General features: G+C 55.7%; 1 protein-coding gene across 1 annotated transcript; it reads right to left on the reverse strand.

Moving 5' to 3' along the window:
• Window positions 1-220: 220 nt before the first annotated feature.
• Window positions 221-13,238, reverse strand: SCN2B (sodium voltage-gated channel beta subunit 2). The gene is given in 5 exon segments (XM_030331739.1): window positions 221-4,190; window positions 4,852-5,062; window positions 5,391-5,528; window positions 5,530-5,558; window positions 12,410-13,238. Coding segments are annotated over 5 exon segments (648 nt in total). The 5' UTR covers window positions 12,480-13,238; the 3' UTR covers window positions 221-3,990.
• Between the last annotated feature and the right edge of the window lie 2,494 nt (window positions 13,239-15,732).

Genomic DNA, 15,732 nt, shown 5'->3' on the forward strand with positions numbered 1-15,732 from the left:
TTTCAGGGTGGATGGAGTCCCCCGGGTTTCCGAGACAAGGCAAACGGGGAAAGGGATAAGGCGTTTGTCAACATGGGCAGAGCAGAAGGACCTCGTCCTTGCTGGGGACCCGGCAATGTCAGTGGGGTTACCAGGAAAGGAGCATCAGGGGGCCCCGTCAGGATCCTGGCAAAGCCTCGCCCGCGCTGCACCCCCCCAAAAAAGCCACACTCAAGGGATGTTCAGGGAGACGATCTGTTTATTGTAGCCAATAGATCCAAGCAATGAGACAAACTGCAAAAGAAACGCGGCAGCTGGGCCCCCGAGGACCGTTGAAGTTTTTCTCCCCACCACCCCTTCCAACCACCCGGTGGCACGTAAAACCTAGAAGGTGCCTAAGTAGTTGGGTTTTCTCCTCCAAGTGCACAAAGAGCAAGAAGAACGTTCTGTAGTTTGCCTTTGGTGAATCGACTCAAAACATTGAGAAATGATTGTTCCCCTCCCCCCACACCCAGTATAACTCGTGGGGTGGATGCTGGATGCAGTGAGATGCTGTATATTTGTGTATATATAATATATCTATACCTATATATAGACTATGTACAAATGCATCAGCAAGCTTCAATAAAGGAAGACATCAGCATGAGGCACAGCAGGAGACACAGGCTGTCGATCCTTAAGACAAGTAGCAAGGGAAATTTCTGGATTCATCCCTCCATCTAACTGCACCACGCCATTCCCATGGCCTGGGACTGTCTTTGGTGACCTGGCCAGTATTCTCAATTGTCCATCTGCTTAACCTGACCTTGTAAATACTTCCCAGCCCGGCTTCCCCAAGGGGACTTAGGAATCCAATTAATCAGCTTTTCCTTTTTTATAAATTGGGAATCACTGTGATTAGTCCCCAGCGAAGGGGCGGATAGCTATTTTCAAAGCCAGTTTCAAGGCACCTCAAGGCATTTCAGTCCTGAAAAAATTGTACTTTGTTCTTATAAGCTAAATCCCATGGGTCGGCCAGCCCAGCTCTTTACAGGGGCCCTTAATTAGGAGGAAGAGACAGACAAGGAGTTCCAAGACAACAGGAGAGGCAGGGGCGGTTGAGAAAAACAGGAGACTGGACCCAGCCGAGAGCGCAGTGACGGAAACACGCAGCCAGAAGTGGGCTTTGCAGGGAGAGGACCAGCTTGCTGGTAGAAACTAGAAAGCAGGAGAGAGAAATAGCAGCCGTGGAAACATGTCACCGGTTTCCCACCTCTACTCGCGCAGAAGCCCCATTTGGTTCCCAACCTCATCGCCCTGGGGGAGGCAGCTCGAGGAGGCCCCTGGAAGAGATTCTAAGCGGCTGCAGGAGAAAGGGCGCATGGGGGTGGGCACCTGGGGCAGAGGTGGCTCCTGGCCCACCTCCATCCGCTCGGGCCTCTGAGGCCCCACTAGGTCAGGGCACTGCAAGGAAGGAACCCGGAAGTCTGGGGCTTCTTTACGGAGAGTTAGGACTTCTTAGAAGAAACCTAGGGGATCGTGCAAAAACTCCCCTAAATGTTAGGAGTCCTGGAAAAAGAAAGCTGCCCCACTTTTCCGATCCTCGGCACAGACTTTCACTGGTCCTGGGAGAGGAGAGCCCTTGAGGGGTTGCCGAAAAGTGAAATCTGCAAGCTGCAGAAGTGCGTCGCCACCTTGGTCTCAGCTGGCATGGGGTGCCCACCACCCGTCGCTCCCCTCTTCGCTGGTTGGCTCCAAGGATGGGCTGTGTCCGCCTGCCCCAGGCATCCTGGTGGCTTAGCCCACCCCCATTGGCAGTGTGTTGATTGGCAGTTAGGTACTGAGCTGGACTCACCTGGCTCAGGCTGTCTGTCCCCCACGCTGTGCCCACTCTTCCCGGTCTACCACCCTGTTCCCTGCGGTATCTTTTCCCCCCCTTTCCATCCTTCCTTTCCTTCCCAGGGCCCGGATTCAGGACTTTCTTCCTTCTTCTCCAACTTCAGCCCTGGGAGCAGTGGCTGCACAGGTGGAATTAGATGCACCAAAGAAACCCCAAAAACAAAACGAGACAAAACAAAAAAAACTAGTCTTGGCCCCCACGGGGCTGACCTGCAGTTCCCAACTCGTCTATGGCTTCGTGTGCCTCCCTGGGGCCCGGCACAGTGCCAGGCCCACGGGAGATGCTCAATGAACGGATGCTGAATTGGAATGAATTAAACGGAACCTCCCATATCGTTCTCGCCCCAAATCGGCTATCTGATGGGGAGAGGCAGAGGATGGTCCCCGAGACTGTCCCAGTCCTGTCCTCGCCTCCTTTCCTCAGACTCATTCCCGCCCTGGGCACTGACTTCCTGCGCCTGGGTGGCCTCTGAGCCCCTGGAAAGGCTGGGAAGTGCTAAAGAAGGTCAGCCTGGGGTCGGGGGGAGGGGGGCAGGAGTGGGGCCTTGCCAGCAGCTCTGCCCTCCCACTCCACCCCTCCATCCCGCCACCCCTCCACCCGGCCTCAATCACAGCCTGAAGCTGCCGCCCTGGGACAGCAGCAGGCCCGGACAGCCCGTCTCCCTCACCGCACCTCCCTCGTGGACCAGCCCGCAGAGGCTCTTCCCACCCAGAAAACTATGGCTCTGTTGGGTCAAACTGGAGACTGAGGAGCCAGAGGAGGAGACGGCGGGACCCTCGGTCTCTGCCAGTTTGAACCTCAGTTTCCCCATTTGTTGTGAGTGGCTTGCCTGGTTGGTCTCTGAGGGTCTTCCAAGGTAGTGTCCACGTCGGCAGCTTCTCTCTGTCTCGCTCCCTCTCCTGAGGCTTAAATAATCAGTCCCTTCCTGATGTGAGTATAATGGCAGTGAAAGTTGGCTCTCCATAAACGCTACTTGCTTCCCCACAGAGGGAGTCCCTGGGGCCGGGAAGGGAGGGAGCGACCACAGGATCTCAGAGGCCCCAGGAGCCCCCTCACACTTCCCTCAGGGCATTTCCTTCCCTGTTTTCTACCAAAAGCCAGCCCAAACCCTGCTAACTGGGAAAGTTTGAATGGAAGGCCTGAATGAAGCCCCCGCTCTGCACATCGGCTCCCCCATCATGGCTCCCACCCCTCCTTAGCCCCCCACCTTGGCCGCTCCCGGCCTGGGAGGAGTGAGGGTGGTCAGCCTGTGGGAGAAGGCAGCCTGCGGCCAACTCCACTTCACAATGGAGCCCCTGCCCCTTCAGACCTTAGCCGGCTTCGAAATTTGTCTCCTGTTAGTGGGTAACTATGGTGGGAAATGACCGCCACCTGGGACGCTACAACCCGCCCATGGCCCAGCTCAGTGACTCTCCGTACAATGCCCACCAAAACTCCCAAGGGATTGGCAGCTGCCAGAAAACCCCCGAGGCTTCCCTGGTAGCAGCTCTGGAAGGAGAGGGGGTAAGAGCAGAGTTTCCTGGGCCGGGGCTCGTCTCCACCTGCCCCCAGCCCCTGCTTGCCTTCAGTGCCCAGGAAATGCACGGTCCTCCCTTCAACGTGGCCTCCACCCAAGTGACAGGACCCATCGGCACCCCAGCCTGACCGGGCCACCCGGCCTAGAGCAGCCGCGGAGCACGGCGATGCCACCGCGCAGGCTTTCTCGAGGCAGCACAGGAAAGCCCCTCTGCCACCCGCCGACCCTCCCTGAGGCCCCACCGGACCAGTCCACAAACCGGGCAGGCTGGACAGCTGGCCTCCCCCTCCGCCACTGCCCACCCTCCCCGCCTCTCTTTCCAGGACCCTCACACAGGCCTCCTGCCTCCCCTCCGGGACCGGCAGTCCGGAGCCCACTTCCCCCTCCCCCAGGGCCCACGTGTCCCACACCCCATGGCAGGTTTCCCCCGAATGAAAGAGAGGTGGGTCACTCTTGGTGCGGGGTGGGGGACGCGAAGTGAGGGGCTCGGGGGGCCCCGGGTCGGCACTGGGAGCCTGGTTCAAGAGAAGCACACCAAGAGAGGGCAGGCAGGGCACACGGTGCGGGGCAGGGGGAAGAAGACAGGACGCGAGGGAGGGGCGGCCCGGCCGCCGCGTTACTTGGTGCCGTCGTCCGCATTGCCCTCTCCGTCTGTCTTGCCCTCCTCCTCTGTCTTCAGGTCGTCCGTGCTCAGTTTCTGCTCTTTTTTCCTCCTCACGCACTTTACTACCATCAGCACCAAGATGACCACCGCCAGGAAGCCGCCCACGGAGGCGCCCACGATCACCGCCACCGTGGAATCCCGCTCAGGGGGCTCTGGAGGACAAGAAACGGACCCACTGAGCCCCGGGGCTGGAAAAGGGGGCCTCCCCCGCCGCCCCCTGCTCCCCACAGTATGTGCGGGGTGGTCCCCATGGAAAGAGCCCCATGGCTCCCCATGGAAAGGACGTTGGTCAAAACCAAAATCAACCCAGGCCCTTGACCTCCACGGGCCCGCCCCCAAATCCCCGGGGCACCTAAAAGCCCCAGGGGATGACAGTGAAACGCAGGATTTAAGACCATGGATTTTGAGATCGAATAGACCCAAACCTGAGTCCTAACTGCACTCTTCGTTTATGGTGTGACCTTAGGTAACTGACCGATCTTCTCTCAGCCTGTCTCCTCGTCTGTAAAATGGGGACAGTAACGATGCCTCCCCCACTGAGGCATTCTTGAGGATGACCTGGGATAGCGCCCACGTCGAGGTCAGCCCTCTCACCGAGACATAGCGAGGGCCCCACGCACGAAAAGCCGCTATTTTCGGATGACGATCGCGACCGAGGTCGCGGTAAGGACTCTCCGAGACGCGGCCCCAGTCCCCAGGGAGCAGCGGAAGAGAAGCGGAGGCCTCCCAGCCGGCACAAGCCCCAGGAGGGCACGGGCTCTCCAAGGGCGCCCCGAGGGCGGCCGGCTGGGATCGGGCTCACTCGCCCCTCACCTTCCATGAGGACCTGCAGATAGATCTTGCCGTGGCCCCGGTGGCGGTCGGGCGGGTTCATGATATAGCAGTTGTAGATGCCCTCGTCCTCGAGCTGCACGCTCCTCAGCGTCACCGACACATCGTACTTGCTGGGGTTCCCCGAGAACTCCACGCGGTCTCGGAAACGCTCCAGCTTCAGGTTGATGATCTTCATGCGGAACTGGAGGAACTAGGACAAGGGGCAGGAGGGGAGCTGGATGCATGAGGAGGTGTGAGAAGAGTGGGGGCGGGGGTCCACGCCCACGCGCCTGTCTTCCCGGAAGAGAGGCGGTTACCTCCAGGTCTCCGTCACCCTCCCGGGCCCCCCCACCCCGGGCGGCACGACACGCCTTCTGCCAAAGCCCTCTGGAGCAGACAGAGCCCCCCCCCCACCCCCCGTCCCCGGGACCACCAGGGTCCTCATCCAGTGCAGGGACAGGTGGTGGGACATGGGGGCTTCACTCGCAAGGGCTCCTGCCTCCTCTTTCACCCCCACCCACCTCCTTCCCAGGACTCACCATCTCCTCAGAGCAGTTGCTGCACTCCTGGTAGGTCCAGTTCAGGGAAAACTGTTTGTGGTTCACCGTGTAGCAGGAGTTGAAGGTGCAGGGCAGGCGGGCGTCAGAGCCATTGAGGACGTTGAGGGTGGTAGGTACCTGTGATCTCCATGCTCCGCGCTGGTGGCACTGCGGATGAAGCCGCAAGCTGGTAAGGAGTCTGGCCGGCAGGGCTGGGGACAGGGCGCAAGCCTTCTGCACCAGGTGGGCGTGGAGAGAGCTCTGGCAGTGGGTGGGGCCCTTCTGGCTGAAACTAGGGAGTGGGGTCAGGTGCGCCAAGCTCATAAGGGGCACCTGATGTGGCCCTTGGGCAGAGCAAGGCTGGGGTGGAGAGAAACCGACCCGCCTGTTGAGGCTGGGGCAGACATGTGGCCCTAAGACTTTCCCAGGACCCTGTCATGCAGCCATTCCCATCCGGCTATCCTGCGGTCCTACCACTGCCACCTGCTGGCTGAAAACCTCGGACGAGGGGCTCCGTTGTGCCGACCCCGGCTTTCACCTCCTTCCCCACCGCTTCCAGATGTCTCTGCTGAGCCGAAGCCCCTCCAGTGTCCCCCACGGGGTGGAAAGCCTTGAGGATGGATGGAGACTCAAAAGGCCTTGCTCTCTATACCCCAAGGTCAAAGGTAAGCAGTGTGCCCAGCCCAGCCTCCCTCCCACCCCCGCTTATCCTCCCCGCCCCCCACCGGCCCCTAGCAAACAGGAAAGAAGGCAGACAAGCAGCGGAAGGCTAGAGCCATCCCAGAAAAGTAGGTACGATTCCAAGGGACCAACTGATGGGTCTCCAAGGACAGGAGTCCCTTTGGGAGATGTCAGGCCTGGAAACGCCACAGCAGGGAGCTGATACAGGCTGAGGGGGTGGCCGGGTGGGAACAGCAGGTTTCTGTCACATCCGATAAGCAGCACCAGACCTGGTCCAGAGGAGCTGGGTGCTGGGGCTGAGAAGTTCTGTCCCACTGAGACATCCTAAGCAGAGCAGAGTCTAGGGGGGAGGTGAGCGAACCCAGGCCCTTCCAGCCGAAGCTGGCAGGGACCCTCAGAGGGCAGAAAGCCTGGGACACAAAATTTAAGGGGGCGCCCCCCCTCGGATCAGGCAAAGACCCTCCTTAAACCGTACATCGTGGGCACCTCTCTGGCCTCACCTAGTCCTGACCTTAAGGCTTGGATTTCTACCAATATCGTCAAATGTCATCCCCAAGATTCCTCTTCTTTATAGGGGATAAACAGTGACGTTCAGCATCAGCCATTCATTCACTCATTTACCCGATATTTATAAGCCACCCACCACGCCCGCCCCTGCACTTAGCCTGGGCCCTGGGGGACATTGCTGTGACAGGCAGCGTCACTGCTGCGACATGAAGCTTGTGTCCTAGGGAAGGCAACAGACATTAACAAAGAAAAAAATAATAATGTGACTTTAACCTTGGGGGCCAGAACTCAGAGTCAGGATTTTCTTTGGGTGACATACAAAGCCACCAGGGGCCTGGGGGCAGGGAGTCGTGGGCAGAGGGGTGGCTAGGCGCCTGCTGATACAGGAGTAGCATAGACCAGGAGGCCCCGTGAGACACGGGGTCCCATGCTGCCTGCAGTCGGCTCGCAGAATGTGGACAAGCCCCTTCACCTTCCAAGCCTCGGTCCCCGGCTCTGCAAAACACGGCTGACCACACCCACCTCCTGGGGTTGCCACGATAATTTTTCAAATTATGCAATGTAAATTGCATGTAAATGCATTGATGGACAGTCTGTCATCCTACATTCTCAAATTCTGCCCCCTAAACAGGAAGGCCTTCCAGGACAGTCTCCTCCCGGCAGAGGGCAGCCCCTTGGAGTTCACCCAGGTCTGGCACACAGCCCAGGCCCGGCAGCGGAGGCCCTGCAGGGCCTTTGTTTTTCACGCTGCTGTATAGCACAGACCTGCCGGGCCCCACCACACCAGCAGCCGCGCCGCAGCCTGGAAGCCTTCTGTTCAGCCCATCCCTTAGGATACAGTGGCCGAGGCTCGTGGGCAGGACGCTGATGAGCAGGAAATGCAATAAAATGCTGGCCGTAGAGGTCACGACTGAGCCTTCGGTGGAGGGGTTAGGCGTGCGGAACCCCCTGCAAGGCCAAGGCTTCGGGGTGTGGGCTGAATACTCACCAGGGGAACACGAGCTGGGGACGCCGGGTGGGCCGGCTGAGAAGAACAAAGCCCAGTTCCCCCATCCCCGCTTTCATCACCATTATGAAAGCACCTGGCACAGCACCGGGCAAGGAGGAGGTGTGCAGAAAATGCCATTGCCGCCCCCGCTCTGCAGAGGCAGAGAGATCTGCAGAGAAGGAACCTGGCAGGGCCTTGTCCTGAGCTTACCTCTTATCCGAGGACGGCCCTGCTTCTCTAGCCCCTTCCAAGTTCTGCTACCTTCCCAGGGCCCCCTACCCCCAAAAGAGCCTCCAGGTGACCCCAGAAACCAGGTGCTGTGAATCGGGCTGACCTATCCCTGGCCCCTTTCCCACCCCAGCCCACATCACTCAGATTAGAACCTGAACGCCACAGGGCAGCTCCCTCCATAGGGAAGGAGCCAGCACCCTGCCGCGTGGAAGGACAGAGCTGTGGGGAGGCCTTTTCTGGCTGGCAGGAGGGGAGCAGAGGTGCAATGCAGGGTCCCTCTCCAGCACCCCTGCAGCAGGCGCCGGGAGGAACACGCGTGCCCTCTAGTGGTCAGAGAAATCTAGCAAGTCCCAACGGCAGAGAGAGGGATGGGATCACCAAATCAGTGAAAGCCAGGGACAAGCCGGGGCCAGAAGGTGGTTCCTGACTCCAAGGCGCCCACCTCAGCCTGAGTCCCCACCGGGGCTTTAGGCCTTTCACGGATCCAGGCTCCCATTGAAGACGAGGGAGCCGTCGTGCAACAAGGTCAGAGCTGTGAGCAAAATCCTGATAAATTCTGCTGCTTCCGGAAAGTAGCCGGGTCCACAACGAGGGCCACAGAAAGGATTTCACAATAACAAAGTGCTTATTTACTGCAGGCCAGATGCTGTTTTATGCATTCCTCATTAGATGCACGCAGGCCTCATTAGATACGTACAATAACCCTAATACCACCCCACTTTCCAGAATATGCAATTGAGCAGAGAGAAGTTACGTGAATAGCCCAAGTATATAGCTAGTAAGTGGCAAAGCTCAATTTGAACCCAAGGTTCCAGACAGGGGTGAGGGGTTGGGGCTGGGTAAGGGTGTGACAAAGCCAGGGACCAGGCCTCCTGCCTCTCCATGGCAGACCCCGCCCCAAACTGCCAGCCCCCAGCTCGGGGCAGGCTGGCCAGAGGAGAATGGGCCTATTTAAAGGAACCTCCATACAAGGAAGCCCAGTGCTCCTGGTTGCCCCACTTGGGACCAGGTCTGGGTCTCGTGATTACCAACTCACAGAAAGGAAATGGGGATCAACAGGGGCGCGGTAAGGATGTGGTTTCTGGTCTTAGTTCCAAAACATCACCGGTGCCCAGCCCTCCCCATTTTCTCCAGGGCATCTGGGCACCCCAGGCCCCCTGTTATCGACTGTTCTAACTGACCCATCTCTCAGAGATCACAAAAATTTGCTCACCTCCGGCTGAGCCCTGTCTCCTGCAAGGACAGAAGTGAATTCTCCCACTCCTCTTTCCAACCCTACAGCCCCCTATGAGGTAGGTTGATTTTCTTCTTGCTTAAAAGAGAGAGAATGTGTCTAAGTAGAGAATGCGTCCCCCCAAACTTCTGAGCACACTGTCTCCTGGGGCAGCCCCTGCATCCCAGGAGAGTGTGGCACCCAGATCCTGCCTCCTGCATTCAGACCCTCCCCCTGTGCCAGGATCTCCCCCTCCAAGCCCAGTCTAGCCACCCCCCCCACCCCCACCCCGCGCAGCATGAGCAAGCTGTCCTCATCACCCCTCCGCTGGCTCCCTGTTGCTTTCGGGATCACGCGCAGGCTCCTGGGCACAGCTTCCAAGCCCTTTGCCATCTGGGGCCAACCTAGGTCCTGGCCTCCTCTCCCGCCAGCTCCTGATTCCATGCTTCCTCCACTTCAGTGATCCCTGGCTTCTTACTTTTCCCAGCAACTCCACTTTCTCTCGCCCCTCCAGGCCTCTTACATTCGTTTTTAATTCCGTTCGGGAAACTCGTTCACCCTTCTACACCCCTTGTATAGCCTACACTTCCCGGCTTATAAGGCATACCTCCGCGGCAGCGGCCCGTCCCTACCGCTTCTACTTGTACATGACCGGGAGGCAGAACGGCATAGTGGCCAAGTGGTCTGATCTCAGGAGAGGTGATTAACCTTCCAGACCTCAGTTTTCTCATCTGTTAAAAGGGGGGGGGGGGGCGGGCAATAATAGAACCTAACTCCTAGGGCTGCTGTGAGGAGTAAGTGGCTTGCTAACATGTAAAGCTCACAGCTGCCTGGGACGTAGTCAGCGCTTGACAAAGTTTAGCTGCTGTTATTGTTATCGTTGTTATGATTGTTATTATTATGACAGCACCTATGATGTGGCGTTGTTATTGTTTATGTGCCTGTGTCTCTCAGGAGGCTCCAGGGCTGATTTTTAGTCATCCTGGTGTCCCTGGACCCAGAACAGTGTGTGACACACAGATGGGCACTCCGTAAAAGTCTGCAGAAGGAAGGAAAGGCACTCTCCCCTCTGTGTCTGGATCCCCGCCCCCAGCAGCAAAGTGCAGCGGGCGTGACTGAGGACCAGACTCCACTTTCTAGGCCTTGCCTGACATAACCCAGACTTTGGTAACCAGGCTGGGGCTGCGGAGCCAATGGTCTTAAGAAAAACTCTGGGAAGTCCAGTCATGTGGATTGCTTCTAGCTAAAAACTAGTCCCACCTGTTTCTGTTGTGTGTGCAGCAGGTTGCCCAGCTGGTCCCCTTCCCCGTGACCAGCTGTATAGTCATTCTCACAAACCCTGCCCCTGATGCGGCCCCTCCCTTGTCATTTGTTCCTCCATCTTGGAGGCCGATGCCATTACAACCGCCAAAGTTCCATCTTCCACCTGAACCCCTTAGCCTTGGAATGCCAGGGCGTACCCCATCTTAGCATCCGTCAAGTTCGAGTTCAAGATCCCCATTCCTGCATTCTCTACCACCCAGGTTCGCCAAGGCTCTAGCTTCCTCCCACCACGACCTCACAACCCCCACTCCCTGACCTCTTCCCTCCAGACCCCATCCTCCCCTGAGACACACCCTGGTCCTGGTCCCAGAGCCGCCTTCCTTTCTTCACTCTCACAAGACTGCCCCCGCCTGCAGGAAGCTCTCCTTAACTCCAAAAGGAGTCACCTGTCCTCCATCCCTGGCTCCTTACACACAGGCCACCCACCCAATTCCTCATCTTTTTGCCTGCACTTGATTGAGATTCTTTGATCAAGTATTGTTAATATAGCAGTACCGCTTCTTGAACGTTGGGGGCAGTAGAATTCAACAACTAAGTACCCGCAGTCAGACAAAAGGTTCAAATCTCAGCTCGCCTTATTCTAGTCGTGTGACTTCAAGTTATTTAATTTCAGTCATTTGGTTAATTTCTCTGCGCCTGTTTCGTCATCTGTCACAGGAGGATCATAACAGTGTCTACCTCGCACGATTACCGATTATCGCGAAGACTAAATAAGATACACAGCGCGCGGGTGCTTGAAAACATTCACAAAGTTCAGCTATTATTGAGCACCTGCTTTGTGCCAGACTCACAAAACACACCCAGGCACTCTTCAGTTTACCCATGAAAGAACTGAAGCTCAGGAGGGTCTAGTCACTTGCCTATGCTCATGAAGTAAATGGCCAAGATGGCTTGAAACCCAGATCTGATTCCCAGGCTCGCCCTCTTTGTACTGCCCGAGCTTCCATAACATTCCTGCTCTGTTGTTAATATGTCCAGTAACTCAGCAAAGCCAATAGGCCATATCATACAAGCTGCCAGGGGCTCTGTGTTGTCTCTGTCTAGCACTCTTGCCCAATATCCAACACGGCAAACCAAGAAACAGAGAAACAGAGAAGGAGGGAAGGAGGGAGGGAAGGAAGAAGGGAGGGAGGGAGGGAAGAAGAGGGATTTTGCGATTGGGAATATCCCCACTGACAATCCTTGGACTTGACCAACTGCTACGCCAGCAATGAGTAAGTTTAGGAGCAAGAATGAAACTACCCACAAAGCAGGCTTGCAAATAACTTTGGAGCCCACCTCCTCACCAGGAAGTCATGAGGGGTCAAGTAAGAAATTAACATTTGGATCACTTGACATGGCAGTCTCCAAGGCTGGGCTGGTCTTGAAGCCACACTCAGCCCATGAGTTCCTTCTTTTTCTTCTTCTTCTTCTTTTTCTTTTTTTCCTGATTCCTTCACCTGACCCCTCCCCCACTCCATCTGGCCCAAGTCAGAGGCCACCATCAGCTTCAGGAAGTGTCTCCCCAATACAGAGACCATACCCCGAGCCAACCTGCCACCTGCACCCCCACACATTTCAACAAATCAATGGTACAGATTTCCAGGAAACAAGACCCAGACTCAACTTTCTACCCCCGGCTCCCCCAAGCATTCTTTCCTAATATCCTAAATCCACCAGCTTCCAAAGATCAAGGTCCACAAAAGAAGCCCCTTAAGGGAGCATTAAGGCCCAGGACCCCACATTTGCAGCAGCTGAAAAAAAATCCACGAGGAGACTTGGCAGATCAACCTATCTTTTGCCCCCACCCCCACATAAGTCCGTTTTAGGGAAATCCAAAGAAAAACCACCCCCTGTGATAACTGTCACCCCCAAGGAACACTCAGATCCCCCGACCCAACATTTCTGTGGCCAAGTCATACCCGCGTTATGCAGTCCTCAGCAATGTCTCCCCCGGTCCCCCGGTACCTCCCTTCCCAAGGACAAGAAGGGAAACTCAAGCAATGTCTTCCTTTCTGGCCCCCAGCCCCCACCCTCTTCCAGCTGCAGCTACACTTCTGGACCATCAGGAGCATGCAAATGTGTCGTCTAACTTACCCAAAGAGAAAAAGAGACTGAGCCCCGTGAGACTGAAGGCAGGGCGAGGTAGCCAGGCATCTCTGTGCATTTTCAGAGACTGAGATGTTAGTCGGGTGGGATATGGGAGAGGGTGGTTTGAGGGGCCAAGGGCTACAAGGGAGGAATGGTTAGATGCTAAAAAAAAAATGCACAGATGTACTTCAAAGACACATACAACATTAAGGAAGCTTTATTTCCATCTCTCTAATATGGCCGGCTTATATGTTGCTGCTAAAAAGAGAGAGGGAGTGTGTAAGGGAGAGAGAAAAAAGGGGGATGGAGTAAATTTTGTGGTTGGTGGATTTTGAAAAGCAGGTGGGAGGGCGTAAAAAAAGTCTTTCTGAAAAGGACAAAGTTCCCAGGAATTTTTCCCCTCAAAAACAAGAACTAAAGCAAATCCTGCTTTTCTTCTTCTTCTTCTTCTCCTCCTCCTGAATGATTGTTGGGTTTTGAAAGCTGTTAGAGGAGCTCATTCATTTCAAAACTGCTGTGAAGGGGGGAACTCTTTTTGTCATTTAAAGACACCCAAAAAAGGACATGTTTGTTTTGTGTTATTTGGAAAGGGTTCAGGGAAGTGAGTTGGAGAGACTTTCAGGAAGTAAGGGCTTCCTCATTTTTCTACCATTTCCACTGAAAACAGAACATGTCAAAACAGGCTGATGCAAAACCACCTGAGACTTTAAAATCCAATGTAATATGAACCTTTGGGAATCCTGATATCTGATCAAATCAACAGTGAAAAGACATTTTTTGAGACAACTGGGAAAAAATAAATAGGGACTGGGTATTAAATTATATTAATAATAATTCTTGGAGCTCCTGCGTGGCTCAGTCGGTTGGGCGTCCGACTTCGGCTCAGGTCATGATCTCACAGTTCGTGGGTTCGAGCCCCGCGTCGGGCTCTGTGCTGACAGCTCAGAGCCTGGAGCCTGTTTCGGGTTCTGTGTCTCCCTCTGTCTCTGCCCGTCCCCTGTTCACGCTCTGTCTCTGTCTTAAGAATAAATAAACATTAAAAAATTTTTTTTAATAATAATTTCTTAATTTTGTTGAACGTGTTAACAATATTGTGGTTTTGTTCTTGCACATCTTTATCTGTTATACATACTGGAGTGTTTATAGGTGAAATGATACGGTGACTGGAATTTGCTTTAAGATACACCAGGGGAAAAAACGTGGGGGAGGTGACACAAGACAGGACATCGCTGTTGATTATTGAAACCGGCGACCGTTGCAAAGGGCTCATTGTACAGGTCTCTCTTCTGATGTGTCTGTTTGAAAACTTTTGGAAAAGGAAGGCAAAAATCAACAAGGAGGAGAACTTGGGGTGAAGTCCCAAGATGGCCCTGAACACAGCAGGTGGCCCCAGCTCTTCTGGGGAGACATTTAAGTAGAACAAAGACTCCTGTGTGGCAGTCCCTCACACTTGTGATGGGCCATTGGGCCATGGGCAAGAGGAAGCAATTTAAATCCTTATGCACTAATTCTGTGCCAAGAACTTTACATGTGACATCTCAACTGAACTGTAACTCTGGGCCAGGTGATTTCTTCTTCTCTTTTTTTCACCGTAAATTAGGAAACTGATGATGTGGGAAACAGAGGCAGAAGGAAATGGCAGATGAAATGAAATGTCCTGGGGGTGCCGGGGTGGCTCAGTCGGTTGAGCATCCGAGTCTTGATTTTGGTCATGATGTCACAGTTCACGGGATCCAGCCCCACACAGGGCTGCACACTGACAGCACGGAGCCTGCTCGGGATTCTCTCTCTCCCTCTCTCTCTGCCCCTCCCCTGCTAGCGCTCTGTCTCTCAGAATAAATACATTAAAAAAATTAAATTCCCTTATAACCTGCAGCCCATTGATAAATACTTGAGGCAGGCGGAGTAGAACATGCCTCCAGGAACTCCCTTCCGTCTTAAGGTTCATGCTTTGCTAGAGGGAAAAACGATCTGAGCTTGACAATAGCTAGGCCTCCGCTCTCCTGTGAGTCTTCTTTAGTATATAAACTTTGGAAACTCCCCCTTGCCTTTGCCTCCCCTGGCTCCCAAGTCTGTAATCAGTCTCTCCTCACGGTCCCGGGGCAGCTCTTTCTGCCCAGGGTCCCGTCCCCGTGCTTTAACGGAGTCACCTTTTCTGGCACCGAAGACGTCTCGAGAATTCTTTCTTGGCCGTCAGCTCTGGACTGCCACCTGTCCCAGGCCCCGTCGCTGCGGCGGACAGAACCGAACCGACCCCAGTTTACGTATGGCCGTCAAGGGCAGAGGCAGAGGCAGGACGCAAGCTGAGGCCTGTGTGAAACACTGGGTTCTCCCGGTACTCTACACGGCCCACGGCGGAGACCGCAAGTCCTTCTCTCGGGTTGTTCAGAGGCGCGGGGAAGAGAAGAGCGAAGACCGGAAGGGACAAGGGAGCGTGCAAGGAACCTTTGCATAGGATGCAAGAGGAAGGTGGCCCCAAGCAGGGTGTGGAGGAAACCGAATGGGAGCTCGGAGCAGCGCTGGCTCATGAGCGGACGCTCCACCACAAGGGTGAGTCAAAGCTGCCAGGAGCCCGCCCGAACGAATGAACGAGCGACCGAATGAATGAAGGAACAAGCGAGCCAACGACCGAGTGAATGGATTGGAAGAGGAAATGGGGAAAAAGCAGACATCATCGTGAAGGCAGGGAAAATCTAGCCGCAGCCGCTAGGCTGGGAGATGCCAGGTGGCCAGGGTTGGGTGCCAGTCACCGGAGGCAGAGGGGCAGAGAGGAGGAGGGGCGGCCTAGGGAAAACTGTCCTCCAGTGGCCACGGCCGGTCCCCATCCCTGCTGCCCTCTGGCCCCGGGCCTCCTTGCCGCAGCGGCCGGGCTCCCAGGTGTGCGGGAGGGAGAGGAGGGAGAGACCTCGCCACCAGCCCGGGCCCTGCCACCAGCCGGGCCCCTCCGCTCTGCCGGTCCCGGTCTGTGTCTGCGGAACAGCCACTCAGCCACCGTGCTGCCGCAGGCACATGTCAGCCAGAGAGTTTTGGTTTGACGTAGCCGGCCTCCTCCTTTTCCTTAATGCAGTCGAGGGAGCCCAGAGGCTCAGGGAAGCAGCTTACTCGGCTCATTGGGTCTCACACAGGGACCAGAAATTCTATCCTGGCTGGGGACATAAGATAAGACACGACCTCTCTGCTTCTCTCCAAAATGTGGCTAAGAGAAACCAGGTGCGTGATTTATAACAGGACGGCCTTTGAGCGACTCAGTCCTCCAGGACTCAGGGTCAAACGATCAGGGGGGCGGTGGCCTGTGGCAGGGTCCCGCGGGGGGAGACAGACCTGGCAAC

Source organism: Lynx canadensis, chromosome D1, assembly GCF_007474595.2.
Source record: "Lynx canadensis isolate LIC74 chromosome D1, mLynCan4.pri.v2, whole genome shotgun sequence".
Lineage (NCBI taxonomy): Eukaryota > Metazoa > Chordata > Mammalia > Carnivora > Felidae > Lynx > Lynx canadensis.